Below are 15303 nucleotides of genomic sequence, written 5' to 3'. Positions count from 1 at the left end.
ATAATTCACAGAGCTGGTACCCTGGTGATAGACACTTGGGTTGCTTTTGAGTTTTTGCTGCAGCAAAAAATGCTAAAACCCGTAGGTTTAAAAATGCAAATCAAATCTTACTATCAAGTTGGTAAGAATTTTTTAAAAACCTAACAGTGCTGGTGAAGATGTTGGAAGGTAGGCACTTTGTCCCTGTTGGTAGCAGTGAACAGTGTTACGGTCACTTTGGAAGACAGTTTGGCAAAATCTGTTTGTAAAATGTTCCTGCTCTTCGCTGCATTTGTAACCCTCCTAAGAATCAACTCTGTGCACAGATTTCTGCCCAAAGCTGCCTTCTGAGCCTACCAAAAGGGACCACTGTCTTCGTTCCCTTCTGGGGTTGGACGTCCTGTGTGGGGACGGTGACACTTGTCAGCAGCCCTCAGATTCAGGCTCGTGGAAGCCACCTGTGTTTGGGATGACCTGTGTTGAACTCAGTGCCTCCCTGGCAAGATGCCAGCCCGGGAGTCTTGTCTCCTTCGAAGTGGAACCGACTTCCCAGACGCTGCCCTTGGGTGGTGATGGCATATTGGACAGTGAAGCATCCCCACCCACCAGGAGGCCTCCCAGAGGTCTGGGAGTGGCGGTGGGTCCTGACCAGGGCCCAGGCTTCCCTTTGCATGTTGGCTTGCACCCAGGAACGGTGCCCTGGACGAGGAGGCTGGCGCAGTTTCCCAAAGCACCCCCTCCCCACCATGGCCCTTGGGGCCCCCTCTCGCTGGGCCTCCAGCTCCACTCCCGTGGTCTCTTCTCCTGTCCTTTTGATTAAGGTGCTCTTCCATCGGAGGCAGGCAGGGTGGGGGTGGGCCAGGGGAGAACCACCAAAGACTGTCATTGCTGTCTTATTTCAATAAGGGGAAAGAGTTGGATGCCGATACAGAATTTGATATCCATGAACCAAATGACCCACTTTCTGAGATGTTTTGCAAAAGGAGCCTTGACATGACCTTCACCTCAGAGGGACCCATGTATTCCCCTGTGCCTTGCACAGCAGCACAGCGGGGACCAGCAGATGTCACGGCACAGTCACGGTAGCTCTTTGTGGACAGCCTGGCAGCAGGCACGGGGTGACTTTAGCTCACAAGGGACTGGAGGCTGGCAGGTGCAGGGACCCAGGCCTGCTGGTGCTACTGGCAGCTGAGTTTCCCAGCATTCCCTTAGAGAGGTGGCACCCAGGCTCAGGCTGCTCCAGCACCAGCTCCTCGTGTCCCCACTGATGTGTCTGCTCTCATGCTCATCCCATGAAAAGGGAGAGAGGCAGAGGACAGGGGTCCCAGCCTGGAGCACCCTTACCATCTAAGTTGCCAAAAGATTGGAGCTTCCAGGCCTCCTACTGCTGACTTTGGAGCCAGCCTCCCCAGGCAAGCCAGTTTCTTACCCCAAACTCTGCATCATCGATGCAGTGCAGTTTGCCCCATCTCTGAATGGATCGTGCCCATTGGCTCTCTGGGGACAGCAGACTGATGGTAACCACTGTCTTCCTTAAAAACATCCAAGATGCCTTGGGGAAGGCCATGGACCCAAACCAAAGTGTGTATGAGAAGCCATGAGGTTTCCTAGAGGTAAAGGCACCCTTCTTGTCGTCCATGGTGTGTAGGTGAGGAAACAGGCACAGATTATGAGCTGACTTTCAGCGTCACACAGGGGCGACAGAGCAGCACTGCGCTGGGCCTCTGGCTGCCACGGTGACCAGCTGTCCTGGTTTGTCTGCAACTGAGGGTGTCCTGGCGTCTGTGACTTTCAGTGCTCACAGGAACAACGTTCCAGGCAAAACGGCCCCAGCTCGTCATTCTGTGCAGTGTCTCTCAAGCTCCTCCCTGGGTGCTCCCTGCCATCCGGGGCTCTGTCCCCGGGTCCTGCCTCCCTGCCCTGAGCTCAGAGGCCCCAGTTCATCACTTCTCTCTGGGCTGCCCTCTTTGCTTCCTCCCTTTGTCAAGGCCTGACATGGAAGAGCGTACACAGTCGGTGTTCAGTGGTTGCGCTGTGAGCCACACTGGACAGATGTAGGTCGGCAGCCCAGGCCCAAGTTCATGAGCTGGGTGGTCCAAGGCCAAGGCAGGCCCCTGACCGAATTCTGCTGGGCAGGGGATAGAGAGGGGTCTGGGCAGAGGTTGGGTGCCCTCCAGGAGGCTGCCTGCACCTCCCCCCTCCCCGTGCCCTGCCAGGCCTCAGGGTCCCATCATTTAAACTGAGCAAACGCTAATTAACAAAATAATCCCCCCAGATCGTTTGTTTCCCTCCCTGGCTTCCTGCCTGCGTCCAGAGGCACAGTCCGGAGGGCATGCTTCCACAGACAGACCTTAGCTGCGGCTGGGGGGACCACCCGGCTTGGGGCGGGCACCTGGGCGGGCGCCGGGCCAGCAGACAGCCACTCCAGGGGGACAGAAGGTGCAAGTGAGCGGCTGTGGCCGGGACCGGGAGCCAGCCGGCTTCTCGGGACGTGCCATTCTCTAATGGTGAACACCCTGTGCTGCAGATTTATTCCACATAAACCAAGGAGAAGTTTTGAACCAGCAACTGCAGTCTGTGGCTGGACACCCCCTCTGGGCCCTCCTGTCCCCGCTGGCCTGGACGCCTCAGGACCCGGGCCCTGTCTCTATGCCCGCACCTGCCTGGGAGCCCACACCCCGTGTTTCTTCCTGTCACCAAAGCATTAAAGACAACATCTTGGGCAGGAAGCAATTGTGGAAGGTGGAAGTTTCTGGCCAGGCAAATAAATTGGATTTAAGTATATTACAGTCCTAATCTTTTTCTGCCTCTCTCCAGACGGTCTCTGTACGTGGAAAAATGAGAATGCATTCGCAGACAAAGCGCGACCTGAGGGGGAAGGCTGCCGGAATCCGGGCTTTCAATAACATAAGGCAACAAAGCTCAGGCCTCTGACCTGCTGCAGTGCGGCCACAGTATAAAGAGCTTAGCTGCTAATAAAGGGAAGGGGCTGCCCTCGCATCTGCGGGCCCGGGCCCCCCAGAAGGACGCCTCGTAAAGATCGTAACGGGTTAGCCGGGATCACGCAGACACGGGCCCCTTGTTGACCGACTGTCTGGCAGCTGTCACCTGTGGGTCTGGTATTAATAAGTCCCGTGTTGATTTCCTTGGGGTGTTTTTGTCCCTTCAATCGCACATCTCCCTGTCGTGACCCCACACTGGGCGACATGTCAGGCTGCAGTTACCTGGTGGCATGATGCCCGTGCAGGTGCGTGGTGCCTCCCCCCGTGGGGGATGGCTGGACAGTGGGGAGGGCAGGCTCTCAGGCGGAGGACAGAGCCAGCCGCCTCTTTGTGGGAGGTCAAGCGGTGTGACTCCTTTTGTAAAAGGGGAGCTGGTGAAATTGAGGATTGCGAGGGATCCTTCTCTGAATTTGTTTGTTTATCAAATACTTTACCAGGGGATTAGTGGGTTGCCACGCTGTTCCCTAGACGGTGTAATTGCAGCAAATTGCATGAATGTACTGCATCAATACCACTGCATGAATCAAGCTGGAAGGAAGTAGCAGTGCTCCGTTAAAAACGTTCTTGGTCGTTAAGATGAGCCAGCAATATAGCTGTGGAGCACTCCACAGCCAGCAGCCTTTCTACCTGTCCCCCAACTCTCCCAGGCTTTCTGGCAGCCCCGGCAGGTCCATGCCTCAGTTCCCTGTGCCATGCTCTTCAGTATCACTGTACTTTAAAATGACCTTGAAGCCAGGTTTTCCCAAACGTTCCAATTCTGTTCATTTTAAGTGTCGCTTCATCTTGTAGCTGCACCTCTCGGAAGAGCCAACAGCACGCCACGCAGGGCGTGTCCCTAGAAGTTTTCATTTCCATGGCAATCCTTGGTGGGAAGAGACACGTATGGGAAGCTGGATGCTCCAGGAAGAACTGTAGACTCTGCTTGGCACCACCGTTCTCTGGGAGCCCTACCCGGTCCGCTTGGAGAGAACGGCACAGAGCAGGGTGCCCTGATGTGGGCTGCACACCTGCCTGGCAGCCATGCCATACTCTGGGGACTCAGACACCCTACGGTGATTCATACCCACGCGGAGCCATGTCTGCTTCTCCGGCAGGTTGTCAAATGCACACCGCTGCAACGTGGGATGCTCGCAGCACCGCACAGCCATGGCGATGAGGGAGGAGCCCTCCTCTCAGGTGAGGCACCAGGTAGGGCTTTTAGGAATGCCCAGGCCCTGGTGTTGAGGGCCTGGGGAGAGAGCTGCCTGCCTCTGGGTCTTGCTACTGGGGCTGCCAGGAGGCAGTGCTGAGCTGCAGACAGGGCCCACAGAACTACCCCCTCCATCCAACATGGGGTCTGCCCCAATCAGTACTTCTGTCCTATGATGGGAGGTCCTGAGGTCTGTGCCCATGACCTACTGGGCTTGGAGTACCAGAGCCCAAAACCCAAAATGGGCACCTGGTCAGACAAGCTGACATGGGAAGTGGGTACCAGATGTGCCACTCAATAGGTCCATGACTGCATCTTCCAGAGCCTCAGTTTTCTCATCAGAATATGGGAATAACATGGGCGTCACTGGGTGGATCAACTGAACTCATTACAGTCTTTTAAGAGAGGGCAGACCTCAGCCTTTGAAGGGCAGTGCTATGCGATGAATTGTCCCCCTACCCCCCGCCAAATTCACATGTTGAGGTCCTAACTGCCAGTAACTCAGAATGTGACTGTATTTGGAGATAGACCCTTTAAAGGTGTTCAGGGTTAAATGAGGTCATTAGGGTGGGTCCCCATCCAATACGGCTATTTTCCTTGTAAGGAGAGGTTAGGACACAGACACACACAGAGGAAAACAGTGTGAAGACACAGGAAGAGGACCACCATCTACGTGCCAGAGAGAGAGGCCTCAGGACAGACCAACCCCGCTGACACCTTGCTTTTGGACTTCCAGCCTCTAGAACTGTGAGAAAATAAATTTCTGTTGTTTAAGCCACGTGGAGGTGGCAGCTTGAGCAAACTAATACAGGCAGGGTTTCTCAGAGCTGCCTCTGTCCTCAGCCTAGAGAGAGTTGGCCTTTTATTCCTTAATCTCTTCTGAAGGCACTTCTACCTGTCACCAAGTCACCTGCTCAGAGTCCTCCCAGCTTTGGGATAGAAGAACAAAGCACCTGTGCATTAGAAGTAAGTATATGGGTACAGCGAAGTAAACTTCTACTGGACCTAGTCCTCTTGCAAATAAAAATGAAAAACTCTGCACAAAAAGAAAAACCTCTACCCAAATCTCTGCCTGATCCCTGAACTACACATGCTTATAGGCAGACCCAAAGCAATTTAGCTAAAATAAAAGATCTGCACTGTGATTTGAGCTGATACTGAAGACACAGAGTTTGCAGTTTAAGTCCAGTCATGTTAATTGCCTACCAAAACAGGAAGTCAACACTCTGGAGGATTAGAACAGACTCCAGAATCTCTGCAATATGCCATTCCTGACACATGATACTCAGGGAACAACAAAAATTGCATGACATTAAAAAAAAAAAATCTAGGAAAATGTGACCCAGTCTCAAGAGAAAAGTCCATCGGCTGAGAGCAATCCTGAGATGACCCCAAGATGCTGGAATTAAAAGACAAGGATTTCAAAGAAGATACTGTAACTATACTCCATTAAGTAAAGGAAAATATGCTGGCAGTGAAAAAAGAGCTAAGAAATAAAAATTATAAAAATCAGAACCAAATAGAAATTCTAGAACTAAAAAAATACAATATTTGAAAATAAAAATTCGGGGAGTTGGCTTATTACCAGACTGGAGAAAGTAGACGAAAGAGTCCATGAATTTCAATAAAGATGAGTATCAGTGACGCAGCCTGAAGAAGAGAGAGAAAACAGACTGAAAATAATGAAGAGGGCCCTGGCAGCCTGTGGGACAATCTCAAAAGGTCTAACCCATGCTCGGTTTGAGTCCCAAGAGGAGAGGAAACAGAGAATGTAGAAGGGAAAGTATTCAAAGTTATAGTAGCCAAGAAATTTCCTAAGTTCGGTAAGACACATACATTTGAGTTTCAAAAAGCTCAGTGAACCCCAAACAGGATAAATGTAAATGAAACCATGTCTAAGCATCATAATCAAGCTGCTGAAAATCAAAAGAAGGGAAACGCGTGGAGCAGTCAAAGGAAACACCACACACATCGTACACGAAGAGCAGGATCTGAGCGACGGCAGACTTCTCATCAGAAACTATGGAGGCCAGAAGGCAGTGGAACAGTGTGTTTGGTGCTCCTGTCACCCTCGGAGTCTATAGTCAGGGACACTGCACTTCAAAAAAGGGAAATATTTTCAGATTAAATAACACCTAGAGAAGTTGTTGCTATTTATGAGAAATGCTGAAAGCAATTATTTGAAGGGAAATGATGCCAGTAGGAAATTCAGATTTTAAAGAAGTAATGAAGCGTATCAGAACTGGGAAATACTTGGGTAAATAGAAACGAACTTTAAAATCTTATTTTCTTTAAAATACAAAAGATGGTTGTAAGCCAAAAATTATAACATTGTCTTCTGGGGTTTATTATGAATGTGGATATAATGCCCAGGACAACTATAGATGAAAGGCCTGGAGGGGGACACATGGACTTACACAGTAATAAGGTTCCTACATCTTACACGTGGTGGTGCAATGCTAACTCTAACGAGACTGAGAAGTGAAGGACGTGTAGTGTGCGTATTGTAAGCCCTAAGCAACCGCTGATAGTGTAATGCAAAGGATAGCTAAGACACAATATAATAATTAAGATGGATTTAAAAAAATATTCAAATAATCCAGAAGAAGGCAGAAGAAGAGGAACAGAGGAGCCCCAAAGAGAGGGGACAAGCCGGAAACAAATAATACACCAGCGCACCTAAAGCTCACCACATCGACATCACACTGAACGTTACTGACCCGAGCATGCCAACTACAAGGCAGAGTTGGTCAGAGCGGATTTTAAAAAGCGAGGCCCCCCCCCCCCATACCCATCGGGATGCTCCAGTCAAAAAATGTGAAGATAACACGTTGCAAGGATGTGGAAAAACTGGAATTCTTGTCTACCATTGCTGGGACTGTAACATGGTGCAACTGCCGTATTAAAAAGTATGGTAATTACTCAGAAATTAAAAATAGATTCCATGTGACCCAGCAACTCCACTTCTGGGGAAATACCGAAAAGAATGGAGAGCAGGGGCGTGAAGGGCATTTGTGCACTGTGTTTGTAGCGGCATCATGCACGGAGCCGAAAGGTGGCAGCCACCCACATGTCCATCAATGGATGAACGGAAACACAAAACGTGGTGGATACATATGATGATGAAATACCATTCAGCTTTAAAAAGAAAGGAAACTCTGACACAAGCTACCACACAGATGAGCCTTGAAGACATTATGCCAGGGTGATTCCATCACAGCTCTAGTGCTGAGGGAGGCGCCGTCCACACACCCTCCACCCCGCTCAGAGCCCTGGAGCACTGAGCCCTGACGACAGACAACTGTGCTTTCATGATAACAGCCCTGCCCCCGCAGTCCAGGCTTCTTGGGATGTTGTCCACTCCTCACATGTCGTCATCTGCCATGACTACAGACGGGAAGGAAAACCCTAGACCGAGGGCTGAGACTCCCCTCCTCCTCCTTGCTGCCTCCCAGGGCACAGTTCCCGGGAACTCCTTTCCTTGGGCAAGCCTGGGGCTGCTGCCCAGCCCCTTGGGTCTCCTGGGCATCGCAGCCCGGGATGCTGTCTGTGAGCATGGGCAGCGGGCCTGAGTGGGCAGGCTGGTGGTGGGCCCGGGGGCAGGGCCAGGTCTCACAGCATGGACCTCCGTCCCTCCTGGAGGCACTGCCTGGCCAGAGCGAGAGTGACTTGGGCGATTCTGTCCTCGTCTGAGACTGTCCCCCTGGAGTGGCTGACCACAGCCACCACTCTGCCTGCCCTGGGGGCGCGGGGACGGGAGAAAAGAGGCAGCAGGGCCACTACCTGCGGACCGGTGACTGGTGTGTGGGCTCCGATGAGGAGCCCAGAGTCCAGAGTTCCTGACGAATGACTTTTCAGTCCTTGTGAAATGTTCCTCCTTCTCTCCTTCAGGGCTGCCTTGAGTTCTGTTTTGTCCGATATTAATGTCGCCACTGCAGCTTTCCTATGCTTACTGGTTTCTGTACTTTCCCATCTCTTTATGCTCAGCCTATCTGAGTTTTCATACTTAAGGTAACTTAATTTAAAAAAAAGTGGGGGGGGGGTAATTTGGTTTATTTATTTACTTATTTAAGTGGAGGGACCGGGGATTGAACCCAGAACCTTGTGTGTGGTGAGCATGTGCTGTACCACTGGGCTATACCCTCTCCCCGCTAGGGTAGCTATTTTAAAGTAACTTATTTAAAATAGCTGTTACAGCTGGGCCTTGCTCTTTTTAAATTTATTTTTCATTGTGGTAAAATACATAAAATAAAATTCAGTATCTTAAGTGTAATTTAGGGTTTTTAAGTGCTTTTAATTTACCCGTTTCAGTGGTGCTAAGTATATTCATGTTGTTGTGCAACCAACCTCCGGAACCATTCATCTTACAGAACTGGAACTCTATAGCCATGAACAAACTCCCCAGTTTTTCCTCACCCTGCAGCCCCAGGGGACCACCATTCTACTTTTTTTTAAATTGAAGTATAGTTGATTTACAATGTTGTATTAGTTTCTGGTGTACAACATAGTGGTTCAGTTATACATATACATATATATATATGTTCTTTTTCAGGTTCTTTTCCATTATAGGTTATTACAAGTTATTGAATACAGTTCCCTGTGCTGTACCATAGGAGCTAATTTATCTGTTTTATATATAGTACTTTGTATCTGCAAATCCCAAACTCCAAATTTATCCCTCCCCCTCTTTCCCCTTTGGTAACCGTAAGTTTGTTTTTTATGTCTGTGAGTTTCTTTCTGATTTGTAGATAAATTCATTTGTATCATTTTTTAGATTCTTCATATAAGTGATATCATACGATATTTGTCTTTCATTTCACTTAGTATCATCTCTAGGTTCATCCATGTTGCTGCAATGTCATTATTTCATTCTTCTTTGTGGCTGAGTAGTATTCCATTGTATAAATCTATCACATCTTTATCCAGTCACCTGTCGATGGACATTTAGGTTGCTTCCATGTCTTGGCTGTTATAAATAGTGATGCTGTGAACATTGGGCTGCATGTGACTTTTCATATTAGTTTTCTCCCAACACGTGCCCAGGAGTGGGACACCATTCTACTTTGATCTCATAATTCTCAAGGCTGTAAGCTTGGTGGGTATGTAGACATCCCCTCACTCAATACCCCTCAGTCCTGTGAGCCATTAGGACACTGGGTGTCACCGATCTCCTGCTGTTCTGAGGCACAAGCTATGTGGTCGGCCAATGTCCACCACAACCAGCCCCCTGCCTCCCTCTGTCCAGTTGGCTGAGCCCTGGACCACTAGGGCTGGAGTCCTGGTCATGAACACTGTTCATCCTCAGTGGTCTGGGGCTTCGTAGGACCTCCTCTATGGCCAGTGAACGTCAGATGTGGTTCCCCCAACCCAGGAGCATGGCTGGAGGAGGAGAGAAGCCCAGTGGACCTCAGGCGCCCAGTCCTGGCTCCATGTGGTCACCTGCTGTGCATGTCACTGCCTGGCCTCCTCCGTGCATCCGTGGGGTGGACAGGCCTGTTTCTCACTGGAGCCCCGCAAAGAGGTGGTTTCAGCTGCTGACTGCCGAGTCCCTGCTCCTTTTGTATATCTCAGTGTGCACGGAGAGGTTTTCATCACCTTAACGGAAAGCCTAAATCACCCGCTCTTCCTCCCACCGCACCAGTTGGCGCTGGAGCTCTGATCCAAACCTGAACACTGGGAACGTTTGCATGAATTCTTGGGAGCTAGAGGGGAAAATATTTCAAATTAGGGAGAACCTTCCAGTAACTGGGAGCCTTTGGAACCCCCAGCCTCAGCAACACAACCGTTTCTAAATGCATTTCAAAAGAGCGAGGAAAATCTCCATGAACTTTCCTTGAAACTGCCGGACAGAGGGAGATACTCTGCAGGGGCACGTAGCGAGGGGATGTGCACTTGGAAGGGACAGCATTCAGCCTGTCCAGGAAGTTTGCTGTAAAGAGCAGCGCCCTTGGCCCCAGCTTGGAGTGACTTTATCATTCACCCCCCAGTTCAGCCTGGTGACACCCCAAAGAAGCATGTGATATTAACAAAATCACATGTGTTTTCTGAAGAAAGGGCTCGGGAGGGGATTTCTCTGCACGTTAATGGTCTCAGGGGGCAGAGGTCCAGCTGGCCCAGCCCTCCGACTCCCAGACACCCCGCTTCTTCTGTGAGTCAGCAAGCCACCTGCTGCCTGCAGCTGGCCATCTTCCTTGGATGCCCGGAGGAGAGCAGGCAGAACAGGCCGCCCCGGAGATGGAAGACAAGCAGGTGCCTCTCCTCTGGGTGAGGAAGGCACAGCTAAACCAAGCCCAGGACCACAGGACCATGGGTGCAAAGGGAGGCTCAGTGCTTCTGGCCTCAGCCAGGCTGCAGCCCCGGGACTGGCCCTGGCCCCTTCCCGCCTCACTGCTTTCACTGGGACCTCCCACCACTCGAGTTAGAGCGCATCGACTTGATAGGGCTTCATAGGATTCATTTATTTGCAAGTGGGCGAAACAAAGGGGAGCTGGAAGCAGAAGGAGGCTTATTGAAAGAATCTGGAGACATCTCTAAGAGCCACCAGCCACTAGAAAAGCAAGAATGAGCCAGGCCTGGACGAGGGATCCGGGGGCAACCCTCCGGCTGCCTCCCCACGCACTTCACTTGGCGACTCGGCTGTTGGCTTCCTCCACTCTCACTGCAGACTGGCCTCCTCCACGTGCTGCCAACAGCCCCCAAGTGGGTCTGCCTCAGCCAACAGAGCTGCAGGTCCAAAAACCTCAGGGCAGCGACTCATTGGCCAGGTCTCCCTTCCCTCCCATCATTGGGGGCCAGCTGGGCGCAAGGAATTGCCCATGGAAAGGTGAAGGATAAACCCAGCAAACCCGGGGAGGTCTGCTCCCCACCACCATGACACGGGGGTCACTTGGCTCCAAGGTGGCATTCGGAAGCCACCAGGCTAGTGTTTGTCATTTGGAATCATTTTCTGTGCAGGGCTGGGCAGGACCTAGTCTGGAGCTAAAAATCAGACGTTGGAGCCATTTGGCTAAGGCTGAGCTGGTAGAGACGCTGCTGTGCTGGGTCCACCAGCTCCTCCAGGGCCTCCAGGAGGCAGTGACCAGGGACGGAGGGGACGCTTTTCTGTAGACTCTGAAAAACCCTGCACTGGGGGGACCTTCCCCGCCTGTCTGGCCAGCTTGCCCTGAACCTGCCCGGCAGTTTTCCCTAATCCCTGGCTGGGGGTTCCAAGTCCATAAGAGACAATGCCGGCTTTCGAAGTCAGCTTCACATGCCCGCATGCTTTACAAATGCAGGAGAACCCAGCCAACACCTCTGTGAGAAGAGGCAGGGAGAGGGGAGAGGGTGGGAGGGAGGAGGGGTGGATGCCGAGCTGTCAGGAGGAACAGTGGACGGTGAGGGTGGTGGGCAGCACGGCGGGGATATGAACAAGACAGCTGGGAGACTGGCCCAGGGGACCTCTGAAGGCTGCCCAGTGGCCCTCAGCAGGGCCAGAGCTTGAGGTGGTAGATCTTAATCAGGACTTTCTGATGACCGTTGCAGCAAATGGTAAAAGAGGCTTGTCCTGGAGAGTCTGGAGACATCGCTGGCTTCAGGCGTGCAATGACCCGCATCAGGGTTTGGCAGACTCTGGCCCTCTAGTGAAATCTGTTCTGCTGAGTGTTCTTTTTTGGGGGCGGGGGTGGGGTGTATGTGTAATTAGGTTTATTTATTTATTTGTCTTTTAATGGAGGTACTGGGGATTGAACCCAGGACCTTTTGCATGCTAAGCACGCGCTCTACCACTGAGCTATATATACCCTCCCCCCAACCCCCATGCTGCCTGTTCTTGTAAATGAGTAGCTATTGGAACACAACCACAGATGCTTAAGTGTCACCTCTGTCTGCTTTCACACAATGGCAGAGGTGAGTGGCTGTGCCAAAGACCATCGGCTGGCTTAGCCTAAAATATTTATTACCTGGCCCTTTGCACCAAAGGCTTGCCGACCCCAGCTCTGGAGCTGTGCGGTCCAGCATGGTGACACCTGAAACGTGTCTAGTGCAAATTAGGATGAGCTGTGAGTGCAAATTACCCACCGGCTTTCAGAGACTTAGCATGAAGAAAAGGGTGTAAAACAGCTCATGAAGAGTTTGTGCATATTGTTTGCATGTTAAGGTGATGTTTTTTAATATGCTGAGTTAAATGACCTGTAGTATCAGAATTAATTCCACCTGCTTCTTTTCGCACGTTTCGTGTGGCTACTGGAAAATGTACAACTGTGCCTGTGGCCCCCGTTGCGTTCTTATCAGACGGTGCTGGTTTAGCCTCCACGCCTCTCTCCCACCTCTTGGGTGGGCTTCCTGCATGCGGCAGGGGGAGTGGCTGCCAGCAGCATCTTTGCAAATTACGGATCGCAGCTCGTTAACGGGCCAGGAAATCAGTTTAGCAGGTCACAGCCAGAATTTTTGAAAAATTAAGTAGAATAAGATAGAAAACACTCACAGTGAATTTCACACTAAAATGAGTGTGGGTTTGCTAAACCTTTTAAAGTTACGCATTTTTTACTTCATCCATCTGAGTGCTAGAAGTTGTACAATGTACAGGTGTCCCTGGGTGTCTGCTGGGGAGTGGTTCCAGGAGACCCGTGAGCACCAAGATTCAAGGATGCTCATGGTCCTCATATAAAATGGAGGATTCCATTTGCTGATGGTCAAATCCATGGATGTGAAACCCTTGGCTTCGAAGGGCCCACTGTACTATGATTTTATGAACAACTAAGAGAGAAAACACACAACCCATTAAATCACAATAAAAGGCATTGAATGACAGGCATTTGAAACGCCAGGATCAGTCCTAGCAGCTTCCTGGTGCTTTGAGTTCCTCCTTCCAAGCCACTGGCCATTTCCTCTCCTGGGGCTGCGCTGCCAGATGTGGAATCATTAGGCCCTTCGCACGTGTCTTGGGCACCAGACACAACCCAACCTCATCTACTTGTGGGCATTGTCCCTCCTTAAGGTTCACAAAGCACTTGGAAGTTGTTTTGCAAAGACCAGGTGGCCTCCCACTCTCCTCATGACGAGTGTTTGCTTCCCTCACGTTGAATTCTGTGCTCAGCATCTACTTGGAATCGGCCGCCCTGCTTTGGTACCTCTTTGCATACTCAGTCCTTTCATTTCAGTGCTGAATATAGTGACACTCTTTGAAGACATTTTAACCAAAATGAAATTCAACCCACGTGGTACCGAAAAGATGGACAACTCAAGTGAGCTGAGGCGGGTGCAGGCAGTGCTGCCTGCAAGGGGGTGCCTTTGGTTGTAAGACTGAGTGCATTTCAGAGATGCTACAAGGTGAACAAGTGCATCTTAGAACAGACAACCCATGAGGACAAATCCTCATAAAGATGTGAATATTGGTCCAGCATAAAATGTGCTTCCTATTGTGGGTTGTGGCGGCAGGGTGACAAGCAGGCCTGTTGGTGGTTAACGCTGGAGGTGGGAGGGGGCCTTGCGGGGCGCAAGCTTGGGAATTATCCCACAGGCCACACATTCTGTTCATTTGTTCTTTCAACAGTTCAGGAACCCTTGTGGAGCCTCTCCCATGCGCAGGGCACGGGCTGGCAGCGGACAGGGACAGGAGGAAACCCAAAGTGCAGTGGCAGGTTCTGGAGCCTTCTGCCAGGCCCGGGAGTGAGTGCCGCATCGCTGGACTGAAGGCACCGGTGAGGATGAGGTCGTTTCCAGAGAGACGCCCAGGCGGAAGCAGCGCTGTGCAGAGGGAGGGGAGAACACCTAATGGGCTAGTTAACTAAACAACTAGGTAACTAACGATCTGGTCAGGTGTCTTGCGTGCCCAGCTCCCACCGGCGCACCCTGGGGTTAGCGGAGGTCCCATGGAGTTGGTTCTGAGTGTCTGTGCTGCAGAACGGACGGCTCCGAGACTGGCCAGCCCCTGTGTCCTCTTTGCTTTGGTTGTCCCCTGGAGCTCGTCTCCCGCTGCCCCAGGATAGTGGGGGGCCCTGCTACCTGCCAGTCTCTGCACAGGGCTAGTGGACCCTGCAGGGCACTGGCCCCATGGGCAGTGGTACGCGCTGCCCCGCCCCGGACCATGGGAGCCATCGTGGTCTCAGGCATGGACCCGTGTGGGTTTACTTTGGTGACAAAACCCGAGAGTTCTTTGAACTGAGTCAGTAGTTTCGCTGCGGGGGGTGGGGTGGGGCGAGGATGCATACAACAGGCAAGGCTTCGTCCGCGGGTCTCCCCACGACGGCGGCGGCCTCCCACCCCATCCCCGGCATCCTTCTCTAGTGCCCACCGCCTGGGTGCTGCGGCTTCCGGAAGAGGCCGCTGAGCTCAGACACAACTTTGGTGGCGAGTGGTGAGCACACAGCTTTATAATGAGGTTGGAAAGCTGGGGCTACGGATTTCATGAATTTTGTATTAAGATATAACACAGCTGCTGTCATCTGCATTTCACAGTGCTATTTAGAACAGATGTTTAATACTTAATGAATTGAATATTTAGATATGGCAATGCATATGACACCCACCGTTAGAGCAAAGAGCTTCCAACACAGTGATGTCCTCCTGAAGCAGTAGGTTCGGGGTTTAGGCAGTGACCTCTCCAGACGGGCCAGAGAAGGACGAAGATCTAGAAGGGGCTCTCTCTGTACCTTCTCCTGTGCAGAACGGCCACCTCTGCCCCAGCTGACCACCCAGGCGGCTCCCGCCAAACACCCCACCTCGTTCAGAGCAAGCCTTGGGTGAGTCTTCCTCTTTAACAGAGATTGTTCCAGAAAGGCATCCCGTCCCTGGCAGACTGATTCAGGAAGTTAAAACAAAGTTATGAATACCCGACAGCTTTCTGTGTATCACCGTGTACTGTGCTCGCGGAACGCGGCAGTGTGCTTGTTATGGTTTATTTCATAAGTAGATGCACCTTAAGAACAATTTATTCCGGTATTAATACCTCTTAAGGGAGACATCATCGGCCTGACTAGAACACATTATTATGGTGAAGTCCTGGGGAAAACCTCGCAAAGCGAGGCAGCAAAATCAATAAAGAAATAATCCAACACGTGGCACACGTGATGAAGGACACCAAGGACTGCCGGGAGCTGCGGCTGAGACTGCCCGGGGGCCGCACAGACCGGCCCTCCCCGCCCGGCCCCCGGCTGT

The 15303-nt window shown here is 51.4% G+C and overlaps 1 protein-coding gene across 1 annotated transcript in view; it reads left to right on the top strand.

The window, feature by feature from the left end:
• C8H10orf143 (chromosome 8 C10orf143 homolog) overlaps nt 1-14102 on the top strand; it is a 65554-nt gene extending 51452 nt beyond the window's left edge. The window contains exon 4 of the mRNA XM_031462011.2: nt 13700-14102. Within this exon, the coding sequence (XP_031317871.1) occupies nt 13700-13819 (120 nt within the window). The 3' untranslated portion in view covers nt 13820-14102. The remainder of the gene's footprint in view (nt 1-13699) is intronic.
• The last annotated feature ends 1201 nt before the right edge of the window (nt 14103-15303 follow it).

This window comes from Camelus dromedarius, chromosome 8, assembly GCF_036321535.1.
Source record: "Camelus dromedarius isolate mCamDro1 chromosome 8, mCamDro1.pat, whole genome shotgun sequence".
NCBI lineage: Eukaryota > Metazoa > Chordata > Mammalia > Artiodactyla > Camelidae > Camelus > Camelus dromedarius.
Note: the sequence above shows the minus strand (reverse complement) of the source record. Positions and strands in the feature narration are given on the sequence as shown.